Raw genomic sequence first — 26,443 nt, forward strand, 5'->3', positions numbered from 1 at the left:
ACTCCATGTGGTTGCTGATCACTGGGTATTTGGCTTTGGACTTTGTAAAGTAATGAAGGCCAACGAAGAGAGTGCCCATGGCCTAGAAGATGGGTGGCTGCTCATTGTGCTGGCTTGGGGGAAGGTGTCCAATGTCAGCCCCAACTTGTCCCCAGACTGCAACAGGAGCTGTGGCATAGGGTCATCCCATTCCCCAGACAGGGGGGGACTGAAAGCTGGAACTCAGGAGCTGTGGCATAGGATCATCCCATTCCCCAGACAGAGGGGGGGATTGGGAGCTGGAACTCAGGAGCTGTGGCATAGGATCATCCCATTCCCCAGACAGAGGGGGGGACTGAGAGCTGGAACTCAGGAGCTGTGGCATAGGATCATCCCATTCCCCAGACAGGGGGGGACTGAGAGCTGGAACTCTCCGGGGAGGCAGACAGAGGCTTTCGTGCCGGTATGATCTCGAAGGCCCTTAGAGCTCCTCAGACCATCCCTCATGATTCACCAGGAAGAAGGTTCTGTGAGGGTCAAGGATGACGGAAAGCCCAACAGCTGGCTTTCAAGCTAATATTGAGCCCTTTTTCATATGCATCAGTTCACTCAACATTGATAATCTACTCAGTGACAGTCATTATGTCTAAGTTTCAGAGTTATAAGAAGGCATGAAATAAAATATCTGCATTCTTAGATATAGGAATGGACATCCAAACCTAAATATAATGCGTATGATGTCATACGGCCCTTTCCCCTCCAGGGTGTCCTATTGGACATGTGGTGAGAGCCCCCTTTACAACTTCCGCAATTTGTCCCAAAGTCAAAGGCGCGTTCATCATGGAGGCCTGTGTGTGGCAGGGAGAAACATGGGCTGGGAATGCTTTGAGGCCAGGAAGCAGGCTTCCTTCATGAGTGAGGGTCCAGGCAAGGTCCTTTCCCTGGGGTAGAAACCCGTCTGACGTGAGGGTGACTGGCGGGTGGCCCATGGCCTCACAGTGTCTGGCCCCGCTGTCAACACTCTCTCCCTGTTTCCTCAGCCTTATGCCAGCCACCGTGCCAGAACCGGGGCTCCTGCAGCCGGCCTCAGCTGTGCATCTGCCGCTCTGGCTTCCGTGGGGCCCGCTGCGAGGAGGTCATTCCTGAGGAGGAATTCGATCCTCAGAACGCCAGGCCAGGACCCCGACGCTCAGCCGAGGGGGTGCCCACCGCACGCGGGAGCAGCACGGCCAGAGGAAGCCCCGTGGCCAGAACGCAGCCACTGGCCCGGCCACCATCGCCAGCAGGGTAAGCCCCTTCCTGAACTTAACCCGCTCAGAGCCAAGGGACCTGGGTACCCAGGGTTTGAGTCTCTCTCTTAGGGCTTCATCCTGGGGACTGTAGAGGAGGCCTGGTGGACCTCCTTTCTCTCCTCCCCATTCCTTGCCCCCTCAAGCTCAGTGAAGGGGTGAGGGAGGCAAAGTCTGTGCCCTCTGGAGCCTGGGAAGAAGCTGAGGAGGCACGTCCCAGCATCAGGTCTCTTGGCTCCCTCCTGATTTCACTGTTTCCTTAGATGACCCTGGCCAGGTTATGTCCCTCCCTGTGTCTCTGACTTCTCATGGGTAAGGAGGGGGCAATGCCCACACCTATGTGACGAATTGTGAGGAAGATCACATTAGTGAATATAAAGAGTGTGCTTAGAATAGCGTCTGGAACGTATGTAAGCCTTTGTGAATGTCCCTCCTACCTCTTCCTTATCATCTTCTCCTCTGTCTTCTTCCACATTTCCTCCACGGTGTTCTATGATGCTGGAAGGGTTCCTTTGCCAGAAGAAAACCCCTTCTGTCCACTCACCGGCTGGCATCTCTCCTTAGAGGGAAGAGCTGGAGGACGCGGGGGAGGGAGCAGCTTAGGTCCGCAAGAGGAGTTCACAGGCGGCGGTCCCCGGCCTGCTTGCCAAGCAATCTGGCTAGACTTTTTCTAGCTCAGGACAGGAAATCTGAACTTTGTAAACTGGTCTATTTCTAGGGGGCTGTGTTTTGCTTTGGGGTTTTCACATTGGTTTTTCCATTTGCTTCTACTTAGGACGTTCTTTCTGAAATGTAACCTTGTCTTGCTGAACTAAGGGGAAAATGGATTTGCCCACTCAGAGCCAAGAGAACACGGGAGGAGGCTGACTTTGAGGTCAGGTCCCCAGCAGTGAAGGTCAGAAGAGACCCACTGTGTAGGGAGACAGAGAGGAAAGGAGGTAGTGGCTACCTAGTAACTCTGAAGTGGGTATGGGTGCAGCAGGCACATGGAGGTGGCAGGGTGGGATGCCATGGCCCTGAGAACCCAAACAGGTAGCTTCTTTTCTTTTGTTCTTTTATGAGAGAGATTGAGACAGAGAGAGAGAGAGAGAGGGAGAGAGAGAGAAAGAGAAAGAATTGACACACCAGGGCCTTCAGCTACTGAAAATGAACTCCAAACTCATGTGCCCCCTTGTGCACATGTATGACATCACACACTTACGTCACTGTGCACCTGGCTTATGTGGGACCTGGAGATTTGGACATGAGTTCTTAGGCTTTGCAGGCAAGAGCCTTAGCCACTAAGCGATCTCTCCAGCGCCAGATGGGTCGTTTCTAAGGGCATCTAGGAAGCAAGGATGGATAGGCTCAGGCTAAGGCTTAGGGCACTTGAAGGTCAAAAACAGCGAAACCCTGTTGACAAGGTTTTGGGACGCTGGGGCAGAAGCAAGGAGTAAAACCGAGTGGCTAGGTGGGCACAGGAGTCCTGGTATTGGGTATGAGCTGGTGGGCAGGGCCTGGCCCTACTTGAATTATTATAGGCTGTAGGTCCCAAGCAGGCAGGTCCAGCTTGCAGCCACATGGAACACACATGTGAGGTGCCAACCAGACGGCCAACCAGGGGCAGCATGGGCATAGAGTCCTTCCAGATGGGCTTTCCTTCTGCTGCTCTCCGTTGGCTGGTAAGATCCGTTCTTTTGTAATACATTGATCCTGTGCATGTCCATTGTGCTTGGCAAGTCCTTCTGTCCCTGGCACCCTCGAGCCAGAGCCATTTGATACCCTGGCATCATCTTTCCTCCCCGTTCTTCAAGGCCTAATCTCATTTCCTTCAGAAAGCTTCCTTCAGTCTTGTACTTAAAAAAAAAATAAATACACGTATTTTAGAGAGAGTGAGCAAGACAGAGAGAGAGAATTGCTGCACCAGGGCCTCAGCCGCTGTAATCGAACTCCAGATGCTTGTGCCACCTAGTGGGCATGTGCAGCCTTGTGCTTGCCCTACCTTTGTAAGTCTGGCTTTCATGGGATCTGGAGAGTTGACCGTGGGTCTTTAGGCTTCGCAGGCAAGCGCCTTCGCCACTAAGCCAGCTCACCAGCTCCAAAGCACTTTCTTGCCGGCAAGTACCGTGAGGCCCTGAGCCTTGCACTTGAGACTGTGGTTGCCACATAGCCTAGAAGGCAGCACTGATCCAGCTCCTCCCACCCACACACACAGTGCCTTGCTTGCAGAATATCCTCGCTCCCTGTTCACTCTCCGACACTTGTTGCAAATGACAGAGTTGACTTAACAAAAAGGTCCTCCTGGCATTGAACTTCGTCTTGTGCCTGGAGCTACAGGTGCTGGTCTGAGTGCCATTAAGGTGGGGGGAGCTCTGTTGGTGCGGAGAAGACTCCATGTTGTCCTTTGTAGCACTCTGCATGGAGCTCTGGGCTGGGCTGCTCACCGCTCGCTGGATCAGGAACTCCCTGAGGGCAGGGACAGTGGCCTGGTTGTACACGAATGTGTCCCCACACTCCGATACTGTGCCTGCCACACTGTAGGAACCTCAGCCAATGTAAAAAAAGGGGGGGGGGCTGGAGGGATGGCTTAGTGGTCAAGGCGTTTGCCTGCAAAGCCAAAGTACCCAGGTTCGATTCCCCAGGACCCACGTTAGCCAGATGTGCAAGGTGGTGCCCGTGTCTGGAGTTCGTTTGCAGTGGCTGGTGGCCTTGGTGCACCCATTCTCCCAGGCTACAAGGCGAGGCGTCTGAGTTTGCATGCAGTCAGTAACCGGGAGATGTTGCCTTTCTTGTGAGAGGTGGTGGAGGCCAAGGCCCTGGGTGAAGCCTTTGGCCCACGGCAGGGCCATCCCTCTTGGCTTTCACCGGCTTCCTGGCCAGGGGCTACTGTGATGTCCCTAATGAGCTCTAAGCCGACACCATCGCTCTTTGCCTGCATGCCACGAGATCTGGGAAAGTCTGAGCGCCCTGCTGCCGGCTGCCGTCCACCCAGCTGTGTTTTGCTTTGGTGGGCCAAATCCCGTGTGCCTGGAGGTGTCAGACGTTTCCTGTGAGACTGGCCAGGTTTCCCAAGCAGCTGCTGGCCTCTCTCCTGATAGCAGCTTGGACAGGCCTCGCCAGCATGTCCAGACAAAGCAGTGACACGATGTAGAGGGTATTCTAGTGGGAAGGGAAGTTCTACAGGCACGGTGATGGCTCAGGTCCCTTTGGAAGAGCGGTAGGCAGAGGCCAGGAGATGTGTCCTGAGGTTGCTGAGGGAGAGGGGCCTGGCGAGTCCCAGCAGCAGACGGAATGTCCATGGAGGCCAAATGTGCTTTGATGTCCAGCTGTGGCCTGAGCTGGCTGCCCAGCCTGGAGGTCTCCTTGAGCTCTAGCTCCAGGACTCTTGCCCAAGACTAGACAGAGGGCCTGACCCACTTGGGAGGCAACAGCCAGACAGTTGGGCAAGGTCCTCGAGACGTGGAGATGCTTAGAGGAATGAGGAACCTTTGGAACATGATGCTTTAGATCAGTATGTATCCCCTGTGCTCATCTCCTGATCTGTAGGTCTGAAATGAGCGTCTCTAACATGGTCCCAGGTGATGCTGCTGCTGCTGGTCTGCAGACTGCGTTTCAGTACCGTTGCCTAGAGCCTGGGCTCTGAATCCAGATTATCCTTGGCTCCGGTTCTGAATTACCCCTTAGCAGCTGAGTGACATTAGGCACACATCCTAATCTCTCCAAGTCATTGGTCTCCATCTGACAGGGTTACTGGGAAAATGAAATAAGATCACATGAGTAGGCTGCTTCGCATGGTATCTGATGTTGATGTGCAGTGTATGTTCACTATGAGGAGAGTATGTGTCGGCCGTGAGGAACTGGGCAGAAAACTGGGTAGGGGAACTGGTGTGTCTGTGTGCACACGCAGACCTGTTCTGGGGAGCAGTTAGTACTTCCACTCAGACCAAGGGGAGGTGTAGATCCCCTAGTGGGGACTCTAGCTAACTTATTGTCACTAGCCCCATGGGAGGAAGCCGGATCAGTTGAAAGGGTTCATTTCCCTAGGCCTGAAGGTACAGACACCTTGCTGCTGCTTAATGCTTCCCCCCCCCGACAGTCCCCCAGGTAGGGGTTCACTCTAGCCCAGGCTGACCTGGAATTCACTATGTAGTCTCAGGGTGGCCTTGAACTCACTGCGATCCTCTTACCTCTGCCTCCTGAGTGCTGGGATTAAAGGCGTGTGTCACCATGCCCTGCCCGCTTAATGCTTTTTGAAGAGTAGAGCTCTTTCACCTCAGCTGAGAACTTTCTTCATTACCCATGGCCCTCAGCCTCCCTGCCATTTGCAGGGGGTGGTTATAGAAGTGTAGACAGGACACCCAAAAGTTTGTGGAAGGTCCCTTGGTAGAAGAGACATCTAGGGTGACAAGCTGGTCAGAAACACTGTTCCCAGTCAGGCAGAGGAGAGAGACAGGCTGTTCTGCATTGGGTTTTTCTGTTCCTAGACACAACATCAGGACATCCTTTGCACAGTAGTCTTTGAGACGGATACCTCAAGAGTTGTGTAATGCATAACCTAATGCAGCTGTAGATGTGATCTTCGGTCTGGCTTCTTCCCAGGAGAGGCAAGAAGGCGGAATCTGCTCCTGCATCCCCCTTGAAGGCAGCTGGACGTGGCCACTGAGCTGCCTTCAAGCTCCCTCTGAAAGGGCGAAGGGCCTCTCAGGTTTTGTAGTTCGTGTGCAGCTCCCCGGTCTGCACAGATGTGGATAGAGTAGGCGTGGCTGACTTTTAGGGTTCTCTTGTAGATCGTGGAAAAAAGACAGTACTGTGTATGGATGGATAGAGCCAGGCCGTGCAGTTTGGCTCTGTTTGGAGCCTGGGCCTAGGGGTCCTGGGAACAGTTGTGAGGATGGCAGGGGCCAGCATGTCCTCGCTCTCCTTATGCGGCAGAGCCAGCGTGTCGCCTTCTTTTGCTGGGCTTGGGCCTTCTGGATTGGTGAGGACATGCTCAGGCTCCAGCTTGCCCAGGGGAGAGGAGGCCAGGTGCTTCCTAATATTCCTCCTGCTCCCCACAGAGGACACCTGGGCAGATTTGGTTTTCCCCATACTCCCTCCTGTCCTCCATCTGTTTAAGTCTCAGAGGGACTTGTGAGAAGACCCCAAAATTTCTGATGAAGTTTGGGTTCTTCTGTTTTTTCAGGGCTCTCCCAGAGCTAAGGATTATCAGGACTCCTCCCTAGTTTTGGTTTCAGAAAAGGACTACATTAGCTCTTCATCTCTATCTGAGGGAATTAGCTTATAATGAGGAAAGGTCTCAGTTTTGAAAGCTCCCATTCAACATGCGATGGACCCATTGCTTTAGGTCTCTGGCCGGCAAGTCAGGGGGCTGTGACGGGGAGTGTGGGATGAAGCAAACTGCTCACCTCACAGCCAAGAAGCAAGAGAGGAAAAGGAAGATGGGGGGGGTGGTCCCAAACCTCCTTGGAGGGCTTGCCTTCCCCTCCAGTGACATAAGGACTTTCCATTAGGCTCTGCCTTCTAAAGATTCTACTAACCCCAAATAATACAGCCCTGGGGTCAAAGCCTTAGTACATGGATCTTAGGGGGACAGTCAAGGTGCAAACTATAGCAATGACCCCTCCTAGCCCAGCCCTTAACCTGGCCCTTTACAGATCTGTGAGATTTGAGCTACTGATCTCCTACCTGCCCATAGCCCGTAGCTCGGGGATGGCGAAAGCTATAGACCACCACCATCATTAGGACCTGACCCCACCCCTTCTGTATTTCAGACACTGCTAGCTGACCCTTCTTGCGATTCCCACATTAAAGCCACCAGCTCATTGATATGTATGAAATGGGTGTCACACATACCTTTTTTTTAAAAAAAAATTATTTATTTGAGAGCGACAGACACAGAGAGAAAGACAGATAGAGGGAGAGAGAGAGCATGGGCGCGCCAGGGCTTCCAGCCTCTGCAAACGAACTCCAGACGCGTGCGCCCCCTTGTGCATCTGGCTAACGTGGGACCTGGGGAACCGAGCCTCGAACCGGGGTCCTTAGGCTTCACAGGCAAGCGCTTAACCGCTAAGCCATCTCTCCAGCCCACACATACCTTTTGTCTAATTGTGTCTGATACTGTTCTGTAGGATAAATGAGGCAAGGGCAGGCTGTGCCTGCCACCAGGACTGGGGCAACAGCCCAGGCACAGAGAGGCAAGGAGAGTCGTCAGGGCTCTTCGCCCCTTAGTAGCGGATCTAGATTTCCGGGTGTAGGGATGGGTGTCTGGGCTAGGACTGGGAGGATGGGGGTTGTGGCTGGGGTGATTTCCGTTTTAATAGTGGAGTGGTGGAGGAGGTGAATGGTACCCTATTAGTGTGGCATTAGGGGGAGGGCTGTGGTCAGGCAGGACTTAGGAGCGTGGGTCTTTTGAGCATAGTGTGGTTGCCGTTTTAACCTATCCTTCCGAGTCTTAATGAGGAAGACAGCTCTTTATGGGCTTCCCTTAACCCATTACTGGGGATGCCTCGGCATGGGCTGGGAAGTGCGGGTCATGAGTCAGAGAGACCACGCTTTCATCTGATTCTGTTGCTCGCCAGCATGTGATATAGAGTTAAAAAAAAAATTTTTTTTTTTCACCTCTCACAGTCTCAGTGTAAAATGCTGCTGCTGTTAATACTGGGCCGCACCGAGCTGTGGGTTTCATGGTGAAAGACGAGGCGAGTGCTGAGTCACACGCGGCTCAGGGCTCAGGGCTCCCTAGTGAATAGTGCTTCGTGCCTGGAGCAAAGTTCTGGCAGGAACGAGGACATTCTTGGTGGGAACAGTGCAGTAAAGGGTCTGTTAACAGGGCATGGACAGGTTGGGGGGGACACAATAAAGGCTGGTGGAGCTCTGTGGTGACAGGGCCTTAAGCTATCTGTGAAGGAACCAGCAGTCACTGGGACTCAGTCACCAGCTACAGGACAGGGCTGTCCCCAGCTGACCTGCAGTGCCTGCCAGAGGCCATGGGAGGATAGAACCTCACCTCGTTTTCGTTTTGCCCTTTGACCTCTTGCTTGGGCCCCTCGCTGGCTGGAGGGCAGAGACACAGGAGCCTCTCATGGGCGCCAGTGTTGGCTGAGAAGGGTGGCAGGGGCCACCGAGGCAGGTAGACCTCCATCCCGCCCATCAGTCCTCACAACGCCACCGTGAGGAGGTTGTCCTGTCACTGCCATTGTACACGGGGGAAACTGAGGGCATCGAATGCATTCTGCTGGACAGTGTCTGGAGCAGGTGAGCAGGCCACCGCTGGAACGCTCAGCTCCGCTTGGGAGCTATAGAGCTGGGCCGGCTGGCCATCCAAGGTCTTTTCAGAAAAGTCCAGAAAGTAATGAGGGCCTGGGATAGCATTCCTCACAGCCTTCACCAGGAGCAAGGGGAACCTTAGTAGAACATTAATGTATGCCACTTTCAGCATCAGATTTGAAAAAGTTGCAAGGACAGTGTAAAGGCACAATGAACTCGTCCTCCAGGATTTTTGAAAGGAAGAGGCTAGGGAGCAATGAAGCAAGAGAAATGGTCAAGTTGGTCAAAGCTCTTTTCAGTTTTTATTATTGTGTGTATATAGTGTGTGTGTGTGTGTGTGTGTGTGTGTGTGTGTGTAATGTGTGTGTGTGTATATGCAGATGCATGTGCCCTGTGCACATCTGTGAGGAGACCGGAGGAAGACATCCATCACTCTTCTGGTTTAGTTTCCTAAGACAGAATCTCTCGCCGAACCTGGAGCTTACCAGTTTTCAGTTAGACTGGCTGACCAGTGAGATCCAGTAATTCTCCTGTCTCTGCCCCAACTGGGCCCTGAGGTTATAGGCATGCGCAGCCACACCCAGTTTTTTTATGTGGGTGCTGAGGATCAAACCCAGGTCCTCACGTGCATGCAGCAAGTGCTCTTACCTCTAGCTGTCTCCGCACTCCTCAAGCTGTTTTTTTTTTTTTTGTTTGTTTTACTTTTTTTTAAAAATTATTTATTTATTTGAGAGAGAAAGAGGGGGGTAGAGAGAGAGAGAGAATGGGCGCACCAGGGCCTCCAGCCACTGCAAACAAACTCCAGATGCATGTGCCACCTTGTGCATCTCTCTTCTGTGGGTCCTGGGGCATCGAACTGAGGTCCTTGGGCTTTGTAGGCAAAACCTTAACTGATAAGCCATCTTTCCAGCCCTCAGGATTTTTTTTTAAATTTTTATCCATTTGCTTTATAAACAGAGAGAGACAGAGGAGGAAGAGAGAGAGGGAGGGAGAGAATCCGTGCACCAGGCCCTCCTGCTACTGCAAAGGATCTCCAGATGCATGTGCCAATTTGCATCTGGCTAAAGCTGGTTTTTAGATGTTGAAGGTCCATCTCATTTGACTGTTTTTTCTTTTTTTTTTTTAATTATTTATTTATTTATTTGAGAGCGACAGACATAGAGAGAAAGACAGATAGAAGGAGAGAGAGAATGGGCGCACCAGGGCTTCCAGCCTCTGCAAACAAACTCCAGACGTGTGCACCCCCTTGTGCATCTGGCTAACGTGGGACCTGGGGAACCGAGCCTCGAGCCGGGGTCCTTAGGCTTCACAGGCAAGCGCTTAACCGCTAAGCCATCTCTCCAGCCCTGTTTTTTTCTTTTTTAACTATACCTAGTTTTGACTCCTTAGTGTCACTCCCCGGAGGTGCTCGTGTGTGTAACAGGGGCCCAGGAGGTTTTCTGAGCGCTGGGATTAAAGGCGTGGGCCACACTGCTGGCTAAGGTTTCCAAATCTATGCGAGGTTTCACGTCTTGCTGGAGATATGGAGGAAGTTTCTGATTTATGGGCCCAGTGGTTTTCCCAGTTTACCCCACCTGTAAATCTATCATCGGCTGGTTCATTTGACACTGTCAGAAAAGCCACCAAGAGCTTCCCAGGTGTAAATTGCTTCAGCACAGTCAAGGGGTGGAAGCGTAACACTGACTAAAGACCCCGAAACACACACTTGTCCCCACATACGTGTCACTGGGTCACTGCCCCCTCACCTCCCGTCACCGCACACTCAGCACACACGTGTGCACACCGTTCACCTCAGAGAGGGCCTAAGAGGGCGGCCTAAATTAAGCGGGATAATTTCCAAGAATTGGATTACAAAGAGTAAAGAGAGGGGCTGGAGAGATGGCTTAGCGGTTAAGGCACATGCCTGTGAAACCTAAGGACGTAAGTTCAATTCTCCAGGTCCCACGTAAGCCAGATGCAGGTGGTGGCGCATGCATCTGGAGTTCATTTGCAAGGGCTAGAGGCCCTGGTGTGCCCATTCTCACTCTCTCTCTCTTTCTCTCTCTGTTTCTTTCTCTCCCTCTCTCTCTGTCTCTAATCAATAAATAAAAATAAAATCTTTAAAAAAAAAAAAAAAGAGTAAAGAGAGAACATTGGAACCCTGTTGTCAGATCCTGCTTTAGGACCTCCGAGGGGTGTGTCCGCCTGCCCATCTGTCTGTCTGTAGATGACAGTGAAGATTGGTAAATGAGTCCCCATAATGAAATGTGAAAAAACACATAGTTCCTTTGTTAGCCGCATAGCTGTGGTTTGGTGTCCGTGATTCACTGGGGAAGTGAGTAGCTAGGACAGGCATGTGGTGGAGGCTTTCTTTTTTCTTTCTTCTTATTTCTCCTAAAAAAATATTTGTGCAAGGTCTAAAATTCAAGGAAGTTTGAGTGCTTCTTGAAGAGAAAAATCCCCTTTCCTTGCAGAACAAAGGTTGCACATCAAAACCTCTGCTCCCAGCCCATTGCCCACACAGCGTTTTCCTGCCGGGACCTCAGCCCGGACCGCGGCCTCACTTGTCCACCCACGTGCACCGGGCTTGCGTCAGAGCCCCTTGCCGGAGTCTGGTTCGGAGGGCGAGGTGGTGTCTTCGGGATTCCTAGCCAGGTCGCACCCTTCCAGGGCCCCCTTCCTTGGGGAGAGATGGAGCTCACATTTCTTCTGTCTGATGGTCTTGAGTCAAGATTAGAGCCCTACTGAAAGCAGGAGTGTGTGAGGGAGGAGCTGTGAAATGTCTTACAGGGGAGACTCAGCTCTCCCACATACCAGTTATGCTGCCTGGAGAAAGCGACTGAGTTCTGAGCGCCTCCGTTTTCTTACCTGTAGGGTGGGGATAGCCATCACTACTTTACAGAATTGTAAAGAGCTGGGCTGGAGAGATGGCGTAGCGGTTAAGCGCTTGCCTGTGAAGCCTAAGGACCCTGGTTCGAGGCTCGATTCCTCAGGACCCACGTTAGCCAGATGCACAAGGGGGCGCATGCATCTGGAGTTTGTCTGCAGTGGCTGGAAGCCCTGGCGCGCCCATTCTCTCTCTCTCTCTCTGCCTCTCTCTGTCCTTGTCGCTCCCAAATAAATAAATAAAAATAAGTAAATATGTAAAAATAAAATAAGTGAAGCTGAAGAGATGGCTCTGTGATTAAGGGGCAGGTCTACAAAGACCAATGACCCAAGTTAAAAAAAAAAAAAAAAGAATTGTAAGGAGTGAAATGTGTGGACATGTACTTGCACTTGTAAGTCTTCTATGAATGGGACTCATTATTTGTTCCGTGACATCAAGGGTTACCTAAGCCTGTGTTCTCTCTCTCTCTCTCTAACTCTCCAACTCTCTCTCTCTCTCTGCGTGTGTGTGTGATGGCAGGTAGAGGAATTCCAAGGACAGGAATCGGCAGCTTAAGGGTTCAGGAAGCGGCCCCTCCTGGCTCATTTGGCGGAGGTGACTTATCCATATGCCAGGGCCAGGTTCTGTGTAGCGTTGAGAAGGGCCCTGGAGTTCTAAAGTTCTTTCCCCCTTCTCCGCCTCCTCCTCTCATCTTCAGTAACACAGCCCAGGTCTCTCACGCCCCGCCTTAGGTTTTCATTCTCTTTTAATTGTCTCAGCTGTCTGACAGCTTCTGGGCTTCACAAATGATTAAAAAAAAAAAAAAAATCAACACCACCACGTTGGCAGCTTGTGGCCAGAGTCTGAGAGTTGGATGTTTGTCTGCAGTGATGGAGGGAGCAGGCTGGGCTTCGGAGCCTTGCAGGTCCAAGTCTTAGAACCGTGGGTCGATGGGTCGTAGTGGTCCCGATGCACGTGAGCCGGGCGGCTGTCTTCCTTCTCCACGCAAATGTCTCATAGGTGGAACACGTTGGAGTTTCACGCTTGGGCGCTGGTCCCAACATCTCAGCTTGGTGCTGGGACCTCTGTGTGGTAATCCTTGTTTGCTGCTCGGCCCGTGTTTGGTAAGCATCACTGTTGTCATTCCTTTTTTTTTTTTTTTCTCCTCCTCCAGTGCTAGGGATTGAATCCAAGATTCTGGATTACATTCTCAACTCTTTTTATTATTTTATTTTGAGACAAAGTCTTACTAATTTTCCCAGGATAGCCTTAAACTCTGAACTCTCCCACCTTTCGCCTGTTCAGTGCTGGAATTACAACCATCTTCTTAAAGACATACGTTCTAAGAATCCTAGTGGATGCACCAAACCCTAAAATTTAAAGTGCTTCCCCCCCCCCCCCGTTTCTTCTAAGTATTGATCACACACTGTGGCTGTGATTTTTTGTGGTTTGAAATATTATAGCAAAACTAGTGCCAATTTCTTTTTCCTTCTTTCTAATTTGATGGATAGAAGAGTCATAGATCTTAGCCACCTCAGCAAAGACTTTTCTTCCCCTTTACTCATTAGACCAAGAACTCTCCCCTTTTTTACTTAGGGAAGCACTTTAAGGCATGTCTGAACTGCCAGTGTCACTTATACTTCAGGGCCAGTATTAAGGCAAATAAGAGCCATTTGAACACAGCCCTGTGACACCATAACAAGCCACCTGATAACTGAGACAGTTACTAGTGACTAACTGGAGGGTGTACAAGCATTTACCAGTGAATCCACTAGACAAGGGACACGTCATATTCTGGCAGGTACAGAACAGGATGGTGAGAGCTTTCCTCATGTTCCTCTGAATGATGTACAGTTTAAAACTTCTGAATTATTTCTGGAATTTTTCACTTAATATCTTCATACTGAGGCTGACCTCAGGTCAATGAAACTGCAGCAATCAAAACTGCACATAAGGGAGGACTACTGTATTTGATCAAGATGACTTCTGTAGGAAGAACCGTGACCTCCAGACCCCACCACGTCACCTCAGCCACTTGCCTTGGGGCAGCGGATACCCAGAGGAGAAGCTGCAGCGAGACAACCCTCATTACAGTCTTCTCTGAGCTCAGCTAGCTTCCTGTCTTTGAATTTGTCCTGTAGCACAAGGAGTTGCCTAGATCCAGCATTCAAGGGGACACCCAGGCCTTGATCAGGTCTCCCGCAACATGTCTGTTCACACCTTTGGTCCTTCAGTTCGGAATTCCTAGCTTCCTGTGCTAAGAAGGGGTTCCCTGGGATGGAGAGATGGCTTAGCGGTTAAGGCGCATGCCTGCGAAGCCTAAGGACCCAGGTTTGATTCTCCAGGTCCCACGTAAGCCAGATGCACATGGTGGCGCATGTGTCTGGAGTTCGTTTACGGTGGCTAGAGGCCCTGGAGCGCTCATTCTTTCTCTTTCTATCCCCCCCCATGTCTCTAATAAATAAATAAATAAAAATATTTAAAAAAAAGAAGGGGTTCCCTTCAATTAGGTCCTATGTGAAACCCACACTACTTGTTCATCCCCCACCATACATTCTAGTGTGTCCTGGGTGAATTTTTTAGGCCAGTTACAGGAGAGGATACTCAAAAGGGGGGATAAGCTCCAAGTTAGACCCTGAGAAGGATTGGGTTCAGACATAGCCTGTTTACCTTCTGCCCTTCTCTCCCTTCACCCTGTATTCTCTCTCTCCTCCCCTTCCTTTCTTCCAGGCACAAGGCGTACTAGATGGCTTGGACTCATGCCTTGCCTCTAAGAGCTCCAGCCCAGTGATCTGGCAGCACAAACAGCTACAGCCCCACCAGCCCATGGGAAGGCTTTTGCGTGTATTCCAAGAGACACGGAGGAAGCCCCCCTGGGCGGTGTGGGCAGCTGGGGGACTTGTGGGGGAAGAGTTTCCAACGACTGTCTTACCACAAAGTACTTTTAACCTTATCAGCTCTTGGCGGGGGGGGGGGGGCAGGTAACCTCTGCAACTCTTCTCCTTTATTCTGAGGTCAATAGGCTGATGCCCAGATTCAGCCTTCTACAGCTCAAACCCAAAATGCAGTTCTCAAACAGCCATGTAGTTTCAAGGTTTAGGGCACAGGTTCTAGAACCAGAACGTCCACAGGGTACCTGTGTCTGCTTCCTAGCTCTGTTACGCATGAGCTGTGTGACCTTAGACAAATTGCCTTGCTTCGTTTCTCATCGCTCTTCTGTAAAATAAGCATAAGACCTACCTTCTTTTGTGTTTTTGTTTGTTTGTTTGCTTTTTATGGTAGGGTTTCACCCTAACCCAGGCTGACTTGGAATTCACTATATAATCTCAAGCTGGTTTGAACTCACAGAGATCCTCTTCCCTCTGCCTCCTGAGTGCTGAGATTAAAGGTGTGTGCCACCATGCCCGATAATACCTACATCTTAATTTCGATCACGATTACATGAGTGAACATACGGGAAATGCTCAGAATGGCCTGGTGATAACAAGCACGGTTCCGCTGTTGGCTCGGTGTCTCCTGTTTTCCTTTTCACCAGATAGCTCATCTCTGAACCTATGTCTGTCTGCCAGCTTACACCCCCAGCCCTGGAAAGGTTCTTCCAGACATGCTAGGGGCACACTCGCTTGGAGACCTAGGGATCTGGGCTGAACAGCTTCCTTGGTCATGGGGCTCCCTGAGTTTCCTGTCTTGGGTTGTTCTGGAAAACTCATGTGCAGGATATCGTCCCTGGGCTGCTGCGTATGGATATGTGCACCAAAGGCACCGGTCATGAGATGAACGGGGCCGAAATGTCGTCTGTGTTCTGGTCACCTTGTCCTGGCACCATGCTAATGTTCCCTCAAAGGAAGTGAGGCGATTTCTGTCACAGAAACAGGTTTACTAGCCTGGCCTACCTCCTGCCTCTTTGCTCGCTTTTGATGGGCAAGGTGCCCTCCCCATAGTGTCTGGTGAGACGGTGTACCTTTTGAGGGCCTCCTAAATGCACCTTGGTGGGTTTGCATGATGAATTAGTGAAATCTAGCTTCCTTCCCCTATGAGCTGACAATACTTTCACAGTGTTCTGGCCCTGGCTATGGGATGGAGGTGGGAGAGTGGGAGAACTGCCCAGAAGTTACAAGCTCCACGTGGTCACTGTCTGGGGGGCAGCAGCTGAGGGCCTAGCACTGTGGTGGGGACTCCATCAAGGATATAAGGAGAGTAAGACCCAGTTCCCCCCATTCTGCGGGTGGGCTGGTTGTCTTTGGCCTAGACCCAGTGTAACCCTGCTGGGTCTAGGAGGGGGCAGAGGGCTCCTGGAGGGCCTGGGTCTTCCTCCTGGTGGAGGAACAGGGGTATTATTGCCCATGGGAGTTTGTCACTTAGGCAAGCCAGGTAGAAAATGAGGACTATTTTTCTGGGCCCCAGGCAGTCCATCCAAACTGCTTCTCTTCCCACCTCAAGCCCCGAGGCGCCCCATTCCCAGGGAGTAGAACAGCAAAGGCTGTCCACATGGTATCCTGGAACCCTACAAAGGCGGTTGCTGGGTAAAATCTCTTCACAGATAGCAGAGGCATGAGGGCATGGAGGGTAGAGATGAGGGATGAGGCTATTAGGGAAGACGTCAGGGCTGCCTTCGACGTGGGGCTGTGGCCTTAGGCGGGGACTTGCGATCCCATTTCCTGACATTCCCCAGCACAAGCAGAGCTGGAATGGCCCTCTGCCTCCTAAGTACCTGCCTTGGAAACAGGGATGCCTTGTTCTTCCCCAGCTGGCTGGGAAGCAGAACAAGGAACAGTTCTGGCCAGGAGAGACTCCCTCATGTTCCATCCCCCCCCCAACCCCATCTTGGCAGAGGTAGCCCCTGGGGTCGCCGTGCCAGAGCTGCAATCCCCTTAGACCTGGATGTGGCCATGGAAAGAGCTGGAGGCCCAGAGTCTCAGAGCAAGGGGTGTGACAGACAGACTGACTGGGGGCTTCTGGCTACCTAGTTGGGCTGAAAGCTTGGGTGGATGGACACTCGGGCACAGCAGCAGGAGTGATCTTGGGGGGTACCTAGGCAGGGTTGGGTCTCAACATTTCAGGGTGTGAGGGAACTAGTGTAGAGGACGCAACAGTAGGCTCCCACCGGGCACTGCCCACCGAGCACACTGCGTGACGCATGCCTCTTCACTACAGGTCTCTGGGGTGCAGCCAAGGGCCACCTGATCTGTGTGGCAGGAGCTCTAGCTGGCAAGCCAGGGAGACAGGCAGCGGTGCTCTGCTTGCCCCCGTGCCACCCCTCAGCCTCGCTAGCACTCAGAGCCCCGGGAAGACCGAGCCACTGGGGAGGCTCCGAGGCTTGCTAACCTGCAGCAAGTTGGGCCCATGGTCACAGGAAAGAGCAGCTGTTGCCTCTTGGGCCAGAAGCAGAGGATGCTGGGATTGCTTTCTCTCCGCCACTGCCTCCTCGTCCCCTTCTTTGGCTGCTGCCACTCATGTTCCTCATAGCTTCTTCCCTGACTGGCTTCTAAACCTCCAGGTTCCATAACTCTTTCTCCCCTTCTTTATTCTCTCCTCACTCAGGTATTTCTTTTCTTTTTTATTTGGTTTTTCGAGGTGGAGTCTCGCTCTAGCCCAGGCTGGCCTGGAATTCACTATGTGGTCTCAGGGTGGCCTCGAACTCATGGTGGTCCTCCTACCTCTGCCTCCCGAGTGCTGGGATTAAAGACGTGAGCCACCGCACGTATTTATTAACGTGTTTAGGTGTCAAAGCACCTGAAACTCACATGAAATACCATGAACCATCAATACAGTTAGTCCCATCATTAGAATTAGCTGGAAACAGTTTTATTAGCAGAAACTATGATGATCATCTGTGCATGCGAAGGAAGAAAAGAGAGAGAGAGAGAGAGAGAGAGGAAGAAAGAAAGAAAGAAAGAAAGAAAGAAAGAAAGAAAGAAAGAAAGAAAGAAAGAAAGAGGGAGGGAAAGAAACACACCCATCCAGCTATAGGCACACTCACATGCTCATAAAAAGGCAAAGTGTTGAGTGAAACATGATGGGCTGCTGCCATATTTTTCCAGTAACGTTCATTTATTGCTTGTTCGTTTGTTTAATCATGCCCTGGTAGACAAGCAGTAGCAGGTACCAAAGGTTGGAGGAGGATTTATGGGAGTGTAATTTAAAACTGAGACCATTCTGCTCATTAACAGATTTTCCCTTCCTGAAATCGGAAGGCATTGGCAGAGCTGTGCCTGAGCCCAGCAGGGACTCTGTTCTTCATTCCCTCCCTGAGTGTGGTCAGCCACCACCTCCTCACTGCCTAACCCACTACCCCTCCGCGAAGTACTAAACAAACACCCGTCGGGTCCCAAATGGAGCCCGCCTCCATTTCTTGATTTCCCAGATTGAAACCTGGGCTCCTAGCCAGGCACGGGGGTGCGAGCCTGTAATTCCATAATTTGAGAGGTGAAGATAGGAGGACCAAAAGAATATGGTCAGCCTGGGCTACATAAGACCCTCTCTCTCGTTCCCTCTGTCTCATCTAGGAAGGAAAGAAGAGAGGAAGGAAAAACGAAAGTGAAAAAAAAAAAAAAAAAAGCCTGGCTTCTGGACATTTGTCCAATCTTCAATCTGCCTCTACTTCTTTTTCTTTTTAAAAAATTTATGTACGTATAAAATAGGTATGGTGGTGCACGCCTTTAATCCCAGCAATCAGGAGGCAGAGGTAGGAGGATCTCCATGAGTTCAAGACTACCCTGAGACTACATAGTGAATTCCAGGTCAGCCTCGGCTAGAGTGAGACCCTACCTCAAAAAAAAAAAAAAAACAACAACAAATTATGTATGTATGTATGTATGTGTGTATGTATGTATGTGTGACAGACATTGAGAGAGAGAGAGAGAGAGAGAGAGGATAAAGACAGAATGGGTATGCCAGGGCCTCCTGCCACTGTATACAAACTCCAGAGAAATATGCCATTTTGTGTGTAGATACCGGGGAATCAAATTTGTAATGGCAGCCTTTGCAAGCAAGTGCCTTTAACCACGGAACCACCTCTCCAGTCCCTTCTACTTCTTAAACGTCCCTTGAGCCTGTGCCTTCTTCTTGGTCCCATCCTTGGTCACTGCTAGCCTAGACCACAAAGCCTGGTAGCTGGTCTCTAGCTCTGCCTTCTCTGCTCCAGCTTAGCGCTAGCCAGTCTTTCTCCAGACTAATACTCATTAGCAATGCTCATTCCATCCTGGGCTGGGCCCTTGGCTTGCTTGGTGCTTAGTCATGGTATTCAGCCTACATTGGAACTGAGAGGGGCAGAGGCTCTTTGCCATCCTGGGGACCCAGTGCCTGGCATGTGACAGGCACTCATAAATGCTTCTTTAATGAGGGAGAGAAGGTATATCCTTCAGAATATAGATCCAAACTGTTCTTTAATCCCCCAAAGCCCCACTACCCTCACCTGCACAGTGGTACTAATTAACAAAAGAAAGTGCGGGCATCATGGCGCACGCCTTTAATCATAGCACTCGGGAGGCAGAGGAAGGAGGCTTGCTGTTAGTTCAAGACTACCCTGTGGCTGCATAGTAAATTCCAGTTCAGCCTGGGCTAGGGTGAGACCCTACCTTGGGAAACAAACAATGGGTTTAGTGGGTTTAGGAAGAAATAAAACTGGTATAGCAATCTAAGTTTGGTGTGTAGGAGTTGTGTAAGGTATAGACTTTGCAGATGTGTTTTCTTGGATATAAAAAGGGGTCATGAGTGTCTAACTCTTCAATTATGGATAGGGTTGCTGGGGAAGATGGCTCAGTCAATGCCTCCATGCCTTGCAAGCATGGAGGACTGAGTTTGATCCCCCCAAACTAAGGAAAACATACCAAGCATGGTGGGACATACTTACAGTTCCAGGGCTGGGACGGCAGAGACGCGAGGGTCCCGGGGGTTCACTGCCAGCCAGTCGAGCCTTTTGGTGAATTCCTGGCCAATGAGAGATCCTGGCTCAAAAAAAAAAAAAGTGGAAGGCATTCCTGAGAATGACACCTAAGGTTGTCTTCTGGCCTCCATGTACGTATGCAAGTGCACCTGCAGCACACACGTTAAAAAAAATCGGAGCCAGGTGTGGTGGCGCACGCCTTTAATCCCAGCACTCGGGAGGCAGAGGTAGGAGGATCACCGTGAGTTCGAGGCCACCCTGAGACTCCATAGTGAATTCCAGGTCAGCCTGGGCTCAAGTGAGACCCTACCTCGAAAAACAAAAACAAAAACAAACAAAAAAAAAAATTCGGGCTGGAGAAATGGCTTAGTGGTTAAGGCGCTTGCCTGCAAAGTCAAAGGACCACGGTTTGATTCCCCAGGACCCATGTAAGCCAGATGCACAAGGTGGCAAATGTATCTGGAGTGCATTTGCAGTGGCTGGTGGCCCTGGCGTACCCATTCTCTCATTCTTTCTATCTCTATCTGCCTCTCTCTCTCAAATAAATAAATAAAAATAAAATATTTTTTAAAATTCCTGGGGCTGGAGAGATGGCTTAGCAGTTAAGGCACTTGCTGGCAAAGTCAAAGGATCCAGGTTTGATTCCCCAGGACCCACATAAAGCCAGATGTCCAAGGTGATGCATGCATCTGGAGTTTATTTGCAGTGGTCAGAGGCCCTGGTGCACCCGTTCTCTCCCTGTCTCTCTCTCCCTCTATTGTCCTCTCTCTCTCAAATAAATAAAAAAAGATTTTTAGTAGTTACGGAGATGCTTGTGTAAGGGAATGCGTGTGGCATACACGATTGGCACAGAGCCCAGCACAGTGTAAAGTATTCGTTAAGTTGCAGTGGGTTGAGCCTCTGCTCCCATTTCCTGTTCCATACCTCTCCAGGTAAGTAACCGTTGCTTTTGATTTCCCCGTGTGCCCTTCCAAAGTCACCTTATGAATATGCAAGCCAACACAACTTGTATCTACATTTCCTATATTTTTACCCAAAAGCTGACATGCCCTCATACACCGGGAGTCAGAAAACTTCTTCCATAAAAGGCCGCATGGTAAATAGTTTCAGCTTCCTGTGACACATGGTTTCTGCAAGTACTCAGCTGAGACGCTGGAGAGCAAAGCAGTCATAGACAATGGGTGGCTGTGTTCCAAGGAAACCTTATTTATGGAAACTTACATTGGAATTTTACATTATTTTCTCATGTCAAGGAATAATATTCGTTTAGCTATTTTTGCAATTATTTCACAATGTAAAGACCATTGGTAGGTCATATCCTGTATATAAACAATCAGTGGGTGGGTTGGGGTTGTTTTGTCACATTTCAGTGTGTCTTGGAGAGTGGCTCTTTCTAATGGGAAAGAGCTGCTTCTGTTTTCAGGGCACCTGACTATATTCTGTGCACAAAGCTTGTTTTTTTTAACCAATTTTCTACTGAAGGACACTTCAGTCTTTTCCATTCCATACAAATGTGTTGCTGCCCGGCGTGGTGGTGCACACCTTTAATCCCAGCACTCAGGAGGCAGAGGTAAGAGGATCGCTCTGAGTTCGAGGCCAACCTGAGACTCCATAGTGAATTCCAGGTCAGCCTGGGCTAGAGTGAGACCCTACCTCAAAAAAAAGATACATAAATAAACTTTTTCATAGCAGCATTATTTTGAATCAGCAACACATTTTGTTATTTTATTTATTATTATTAATATTTTTATTATTATTATTTTTGGTTTTCCTAGGCCTCGAACTCACAGTGATCCTCCTACCTCTGCCTCCCAAGGGCTGGGATTAAAGGCATACACCACCATACCTGGCTTTATGTAACATTAAAAAAAAATATTTATTTGAGAGTGAGAGAAGAGAGAGAGATAAATGCAGATAGAGAGAATGGGTGCTCCAGCACCTCTAGCCACTGCAAATGAGCTCTGGACACATGCATCACCTTGTGCAGCTGGCTTACATGGGTACTGGGGAATCGAACCTGGGTCCTTAGGCCTTGAGGCAAGTGCCTTAACTACTAGGCCATCTCTATCATTTTGAACATGTGCAAGTGCCTTAGGTCAGGGCCTCTAGAGGTAAGGTTTGGGCATGTGTAAGTTATTGGGGAAGGTCTACAGGTGAGAGGAAAGTAGCGTGGCGTAGTGGAGGGAGCCAAGCAAGGATCGAGTCCCCAGGAAATCAAGTTTTGGTCTGATTGAGGATGGAGCATCCAAAGCTGTCCCATATGGACAAGGAGGGCTGTGTCCTTTGAACTTCCACTTGGTGGCCATCGTTGGCTGTGCAGTCGTGGTGGTGAGAGGAACCTCTCAGGTGCTCCCCATTGGCTGAGAGTGGGACTCAGAAGTCACAGGTGTGAGCCATTGGACACCACCTTCACAGCTGCTGGGGATGCACAGATGGGGGTGGGGGCGGGGGCCGGGCAGAACAGCAGCACAGCTTCCAGAGGTTTATCTGCAGGCAGGTCACAAAGGTGGAGCCACAGTCAAATCGCCCATGCATCGTCCTCTGAGCGGTGTCTCTGTATGTCCTGCTGTGAGCAGAAGTGGCCAGACGGCTCTCTAAGAGTTATGTGTGAATTTACACCCTGTTGGCAACATCAGTCTGAGCGTGCCTGCCTCTGCACAGTCTCAACAAGGGGCTTTTCTTGGCCTTTTGCTAATCTGATGGATTAAACATAGTAGTTTTCATTTGCCCGTGTCTTCTTGGGAGGAACGTTGAGCGTATGTCCTTGTTTACAAACACATTTGGGTTTCTTTCCTTGTGAGCGGGTTGTTCCTATCCTTGATGGATTTTGTTTTGTTCTATTTTGTTTTATCGAGGTAGGGTCTTGGTGCTCTAGACCAGGCTGACCTGGAATTCACTATGTAGTCTCAGGCTGGGCTTGAACTCACAGCAATTCTCCTCACTCAGCCTCCTGAGTGATGGGATTAAAGGCGTGCGCCACCCACCACGCCTGGCCATTCGATGCGTTTGTGTTTCAGAGCTGTTGGTCTCTGTCCTCTCGGCTTCTCACAACTCTTTGGATGTTTGAAGATTCATCTTTTGTCTATGATAGGACTGCACATATTTTTCCCATTTGGTCATTCGTCTTTTTTTTTTACTTTGTTTAAGGTGGTTTGGGTCGAGCAGAGGTTTTTGAACATAGAGTTGTTTGACTAAGTGAGATACAGCATTAAGCACTTGGCATGATGCCTGCCTCCTGGTAGGCACTAACTGGTCAATGTTTCTTTTCCCCTTCCTCCAGTCTGTGTTTTGAAAACGTGCTCTTGGGGCCAGGGAAATGGCTCAGCAGATAGAGGCACTTTGCTCTGTAAGCCTGCTGACACAAGCTTGATCCCCAGCACCCACATAAAGCCAGATGCAAAGTCGGCTACTCGTCTGTAGTCACAATGTACCTACAGCAGTGGGAGGTGGAACCTGGAACATGGAAACTTGCAGGTGATCGGAAGTGGTCTTCCCAGTTGCAAAACAGTAAGACAGGCTCGGCCTCAAATAAGGTGGAAGGAGACGACCACCATCCCAAGGCTGTCCTCTGGCCTCCACAGGAGCATCATGGCGTGCACACAAACCTGCCTGCACACACACACACATATAAAAATGTAGAAATAAGTTATTAAGACTGCACTTCTTGGAGCTGGGAGATGGCCCAGTGGTTATGCGCTTCCTGCAGAAGTAAGAGGAGCCGAGGGAGCGGTGCTGAGACTGCTGGGATTCAAAGATCCAGATTTATGTAAAACAGCCGGGTGTGGCCACGCCTGCCAGTAAACCCACTCCACAGGGGAGCAGAGCCCAGAACATCTTCAGAGCCCCACAAGCTCGGAAACTAGTAGAAAAGGAGACTCAGGCTCAAAACCAGACCAGGCAGAAAAGCGATGGGGCCGTTTGTCCTCTGCAGGCAAGTGACCCTGCCACAGATGAGTGTGAGGGGCATCACAAGGGCACGTATATATGCATGCCCCCCACACCATACTACCCCGCCCTACCCACAAAGGGAGAACAAACAAACAAACAAACAAACACCCTAACCCTTTATTCTCCTCTAACTATGGCAGGCACCCCCACCTCCATGCATTTCTTACATTAATTTTTTAGTTTTTGGTTTTTTTGAGGTAGAGTCTGACTGTAGCCCAGGCTGACCTGGAATATGCAATCTCAGGGTGGCCTCGAACTCATGGTGATGCTCCTACCTCTGCCTCCAGAGTGCTGGGATTAAAGGTGTGCGCCACCATGCCCGGCTGAGTGTTGTTGTTGTTTTATCTTTATTTACAGAGAGAGAGAGAGAGAGAGAGAGAGAGAGAGAGAATGAATTGGCACACCAGGGCCTCAGCCACTGCAATTGAACTCTAGACGCTTGCGCCACCTAGTGGGCATGTGCACCTTGTACTTGCCTCACCTTTGTGCATCTGGCTTATGTGGGATCTGGAGAGTTGAACATGGGTCTCTAGGCTTCGCAGGCGAGCGCCTTAACAGCTAAGCCATCTCTCCAGCCCGTGCTTCTGGAGTTCTACGAGCTACGCTCTTTCACGCACCTGGCACCTGGGCCTTTGTCAGCCTCACAGTCCTCATAGCTCCTCGATATTTGCTGACCATGCTTTTGCTGAGCCTCCCCTGCCTTATGCATCAAATGGAGTTTCTTAGGCCAGGCCTGCTGGCGCACGCCTTTAATCCCAGCACAGAGGTAGGAGGATCGCCGTGAGTTCAAGGCCACCCTGAGACTACATAGTGCATTGCACGTCAGCCTGGGCTAGAGCAAGACCCTACCTCAAAAAAACAAAAAAATAAAAGCTGAAGCCCAAATGGAATTTCTTCAGCAATATCCTACCGGCATGCGCCACCACAACTGGCCCAAATGGAATTTCTAAGAAGAATAGAGACTTACTTCGGTGACAGAATAAATGTTTATACTGTATGATGCATAATCCCAAAATATTGAAATATGCAAAGTCCAAAGGTGCAGTTGCACATACACAGGTGTTCCCATCCCCACTGAGATCCTTCCAGACTGGCAGGGAGTTTTTCTTAAAACATAAAACTGGAAGAAGTGTACTAGCCACAGAATCCTACAGCTCACTTTTTTTTTTTTTTTTTTTTTTTTTTTTTGGTTTTTCAAGGTAGGGTCTCACTCTAGCCCAGGCCAACCTGAAATTCACTCTGTATTCTCAGGGTGGCCTCGAACTCATGACAATATCTCCTACCTCTGCCTCCCGAGTGCTGGGATTTAAGGCATGTGCCACCACGCACAGCAATGCAGCTCACTTTTTTTCATTGACTACGGTGACGTGGGTAAGGTGAGGTACCTGGATCAGAGCTCAGTTCATGGCATTAATATTGTAACTGTTCTGTCACCTTCTGCTGATATTGGACTGTTTTTTCTTTTAGCAGCCAAGACTCTTCAAGCAAAATAGTACTTAGAAGCCCCAAAGACTGAAATCTGTATAGACTAGATAGAGTTGGACATCCAGGGGAGGGGGAGCATGGACGGGTGGAGGCATGGAGCCCATAACCCCTGTGCCTCTATGTCCTTGTTTGAAAACCTTACTCCAAGGGACAGGTGGGTGGGACACCCTGCACATTTAACAGAATGGCCTCTTTTTGGGTCTGAAGGTTCTAGCTATCTGATAGAGGATTCTTAAACAATATTATTTTATTTGAGAGAGAGAGAGAATGGGCATACCAGAGCCTCTAGGTACTGCATGTGCCACCTTGTGTATCTGGCTTAAGTAGGCACCGGGGAATCGAACCTAGGTCCTTAAGCTTCTCAGACAAGTGCCTTAACCACTAAGTCATCCCTCCAGCCCTGATACAGGATTTTTTTTTTTTTTCCCCACTCCAAACTGGTTGAAAGTGTCTCAGAGTCAGAAGTCACAGATCTGCCTTGTGGAATCCAGTGGCTCTCCCTTGGCCTGGTATGGGCTTGTGACAAGCTTTTCATGGTCCATCAAGAGAAAAAACACAATAATAAAGTTGGGTTGGGGAGATGGCTCAGTGGTTAAGAGCTATGTACGCTCACATAAGGAAGCATGAAGACCCGAGTTTGATTCCCAGCACCCATGCGAAAAGCTGTGTGGGTCCATGCATTCCTGTGACCCCAGTGCTGGAGTAGAGTGGAAGAGGGGGAAATGAGACAGGAGAATTGCTGGATTTGCTGGTCAGCCAGTCTGACTGGCATCGACAGGTCCAACTTCAGTGACTGTGTCTCAAGGAAATATCGTGGAAGTGTGATAGAGGAAGACCCCCGGCATTCTCTTCCATCCTCCACATGTGTGCGTGGTTCACACATACCCGTGCATATACCCTCTCCCATGCAGAGAAAAAAAGCCAGACATGGTCATGGGTGCCTGAAACCCCAGCACTGAGGTGGGACAGGAGGATCACTGGGATCACTGGTCAGCCACGCTCACTGAAAAGCGGCGTGAGCTCCAGCTTCAGCCAGAGACCCTCTCTGGAGGGAAAAACCAGCTGGAGCCTCTCTATGGGCTCTTGTCCACGACAGTCCGGTTCTCACTGAGTTTTGTCCTTGCTTCAGCTACCACCAGCCAGTTATTCTTAAGTTGTCTCTTTGGACCACACTGAACCAAACACGGCACCAGACCTTTCTCGAGATGTCCTATATCCTGAGACCAGGGTGAACCGTGCAGCCAGGTCTCAGCTTGTGATATGCTTTAGGAAATGCGCACAAAAATAGTAGGTCAAAGAGGGACAAACTACACGGCTCACGGTCTCCACACCCGCCCAGCTGCCTGTGGCTTTTTCTAAGTGGTTGATGACAGCCACTGCCACTTGGAGACCACCAGGAGCCTAGCGTTGAGCCAAAAGCTCCATATGCTGCCCTCTCTCCCTGCCCACCTCTGAGCACCGGGTAGGGTATGTGACGGGGAGAGCAGTCTCTTGCCAATGCTCTCAGTGTCCGGTGTGGAACTGGGAGCTTTGTCCTTTACTCTGCTGTGATCCTCTCCGCAATAGGACTTTTTGATGTCTGTCATTTAACTCACACCGTCGCAGCAGTAAATGACAGTGCATGGGGCTTGGGGGACTGTGTTAAAAATGTGTTAACACCAGATTAGACGTTATCCCTTTACATTTAAAGATGGTTGGACAGCATGACCCTTTTCTTTGTTGTTAATCTTTTTATTTCCAAGTTTAGATGAGGAAGAATTTTAAGTG

At 50.2% G+C, this 26,443-nt stretch overlaps 1 protein-coding gene across 1 annotated transcript in view; it reads left to right on the plus strand.

Annotated features, from left to right (window-relative positions):
• The window catches only part of Ltbp2 (latent transforming growth factor beta binding protein 2), a 119,068-nt gene that overhangs the window by 23,947 nt on the left and 68,678 nt on the right, over positions 1-26,443 (plus strand). The window contains exon 3 of the mRNA XM_045153951.1: positions 1,020-1,266. Coding sequence (XP_045009886.1) covers positions 1,020-1,266 — 247 coding nt within the window. The remainder of the gene's footprint in view (positions 1-1,019; positions 1,267-26,443) is intronic.

The sequence above is a fragment of the Jaculus jaculus genome, chromosome 7 (genome assembly GCF_020740685.1).
Source record: "Jaculus jaculus isolate mJacJac1 chromosome 7, mJacJac1.mat.Y.cur, whole genome shotgun sequence".
Taxonomy (NCBI): Eukaryota; Metazoa; Chordata; class Mammalia; order Rodentia; family Dipodidae; genus Jaculus; species Jaculus jaculus.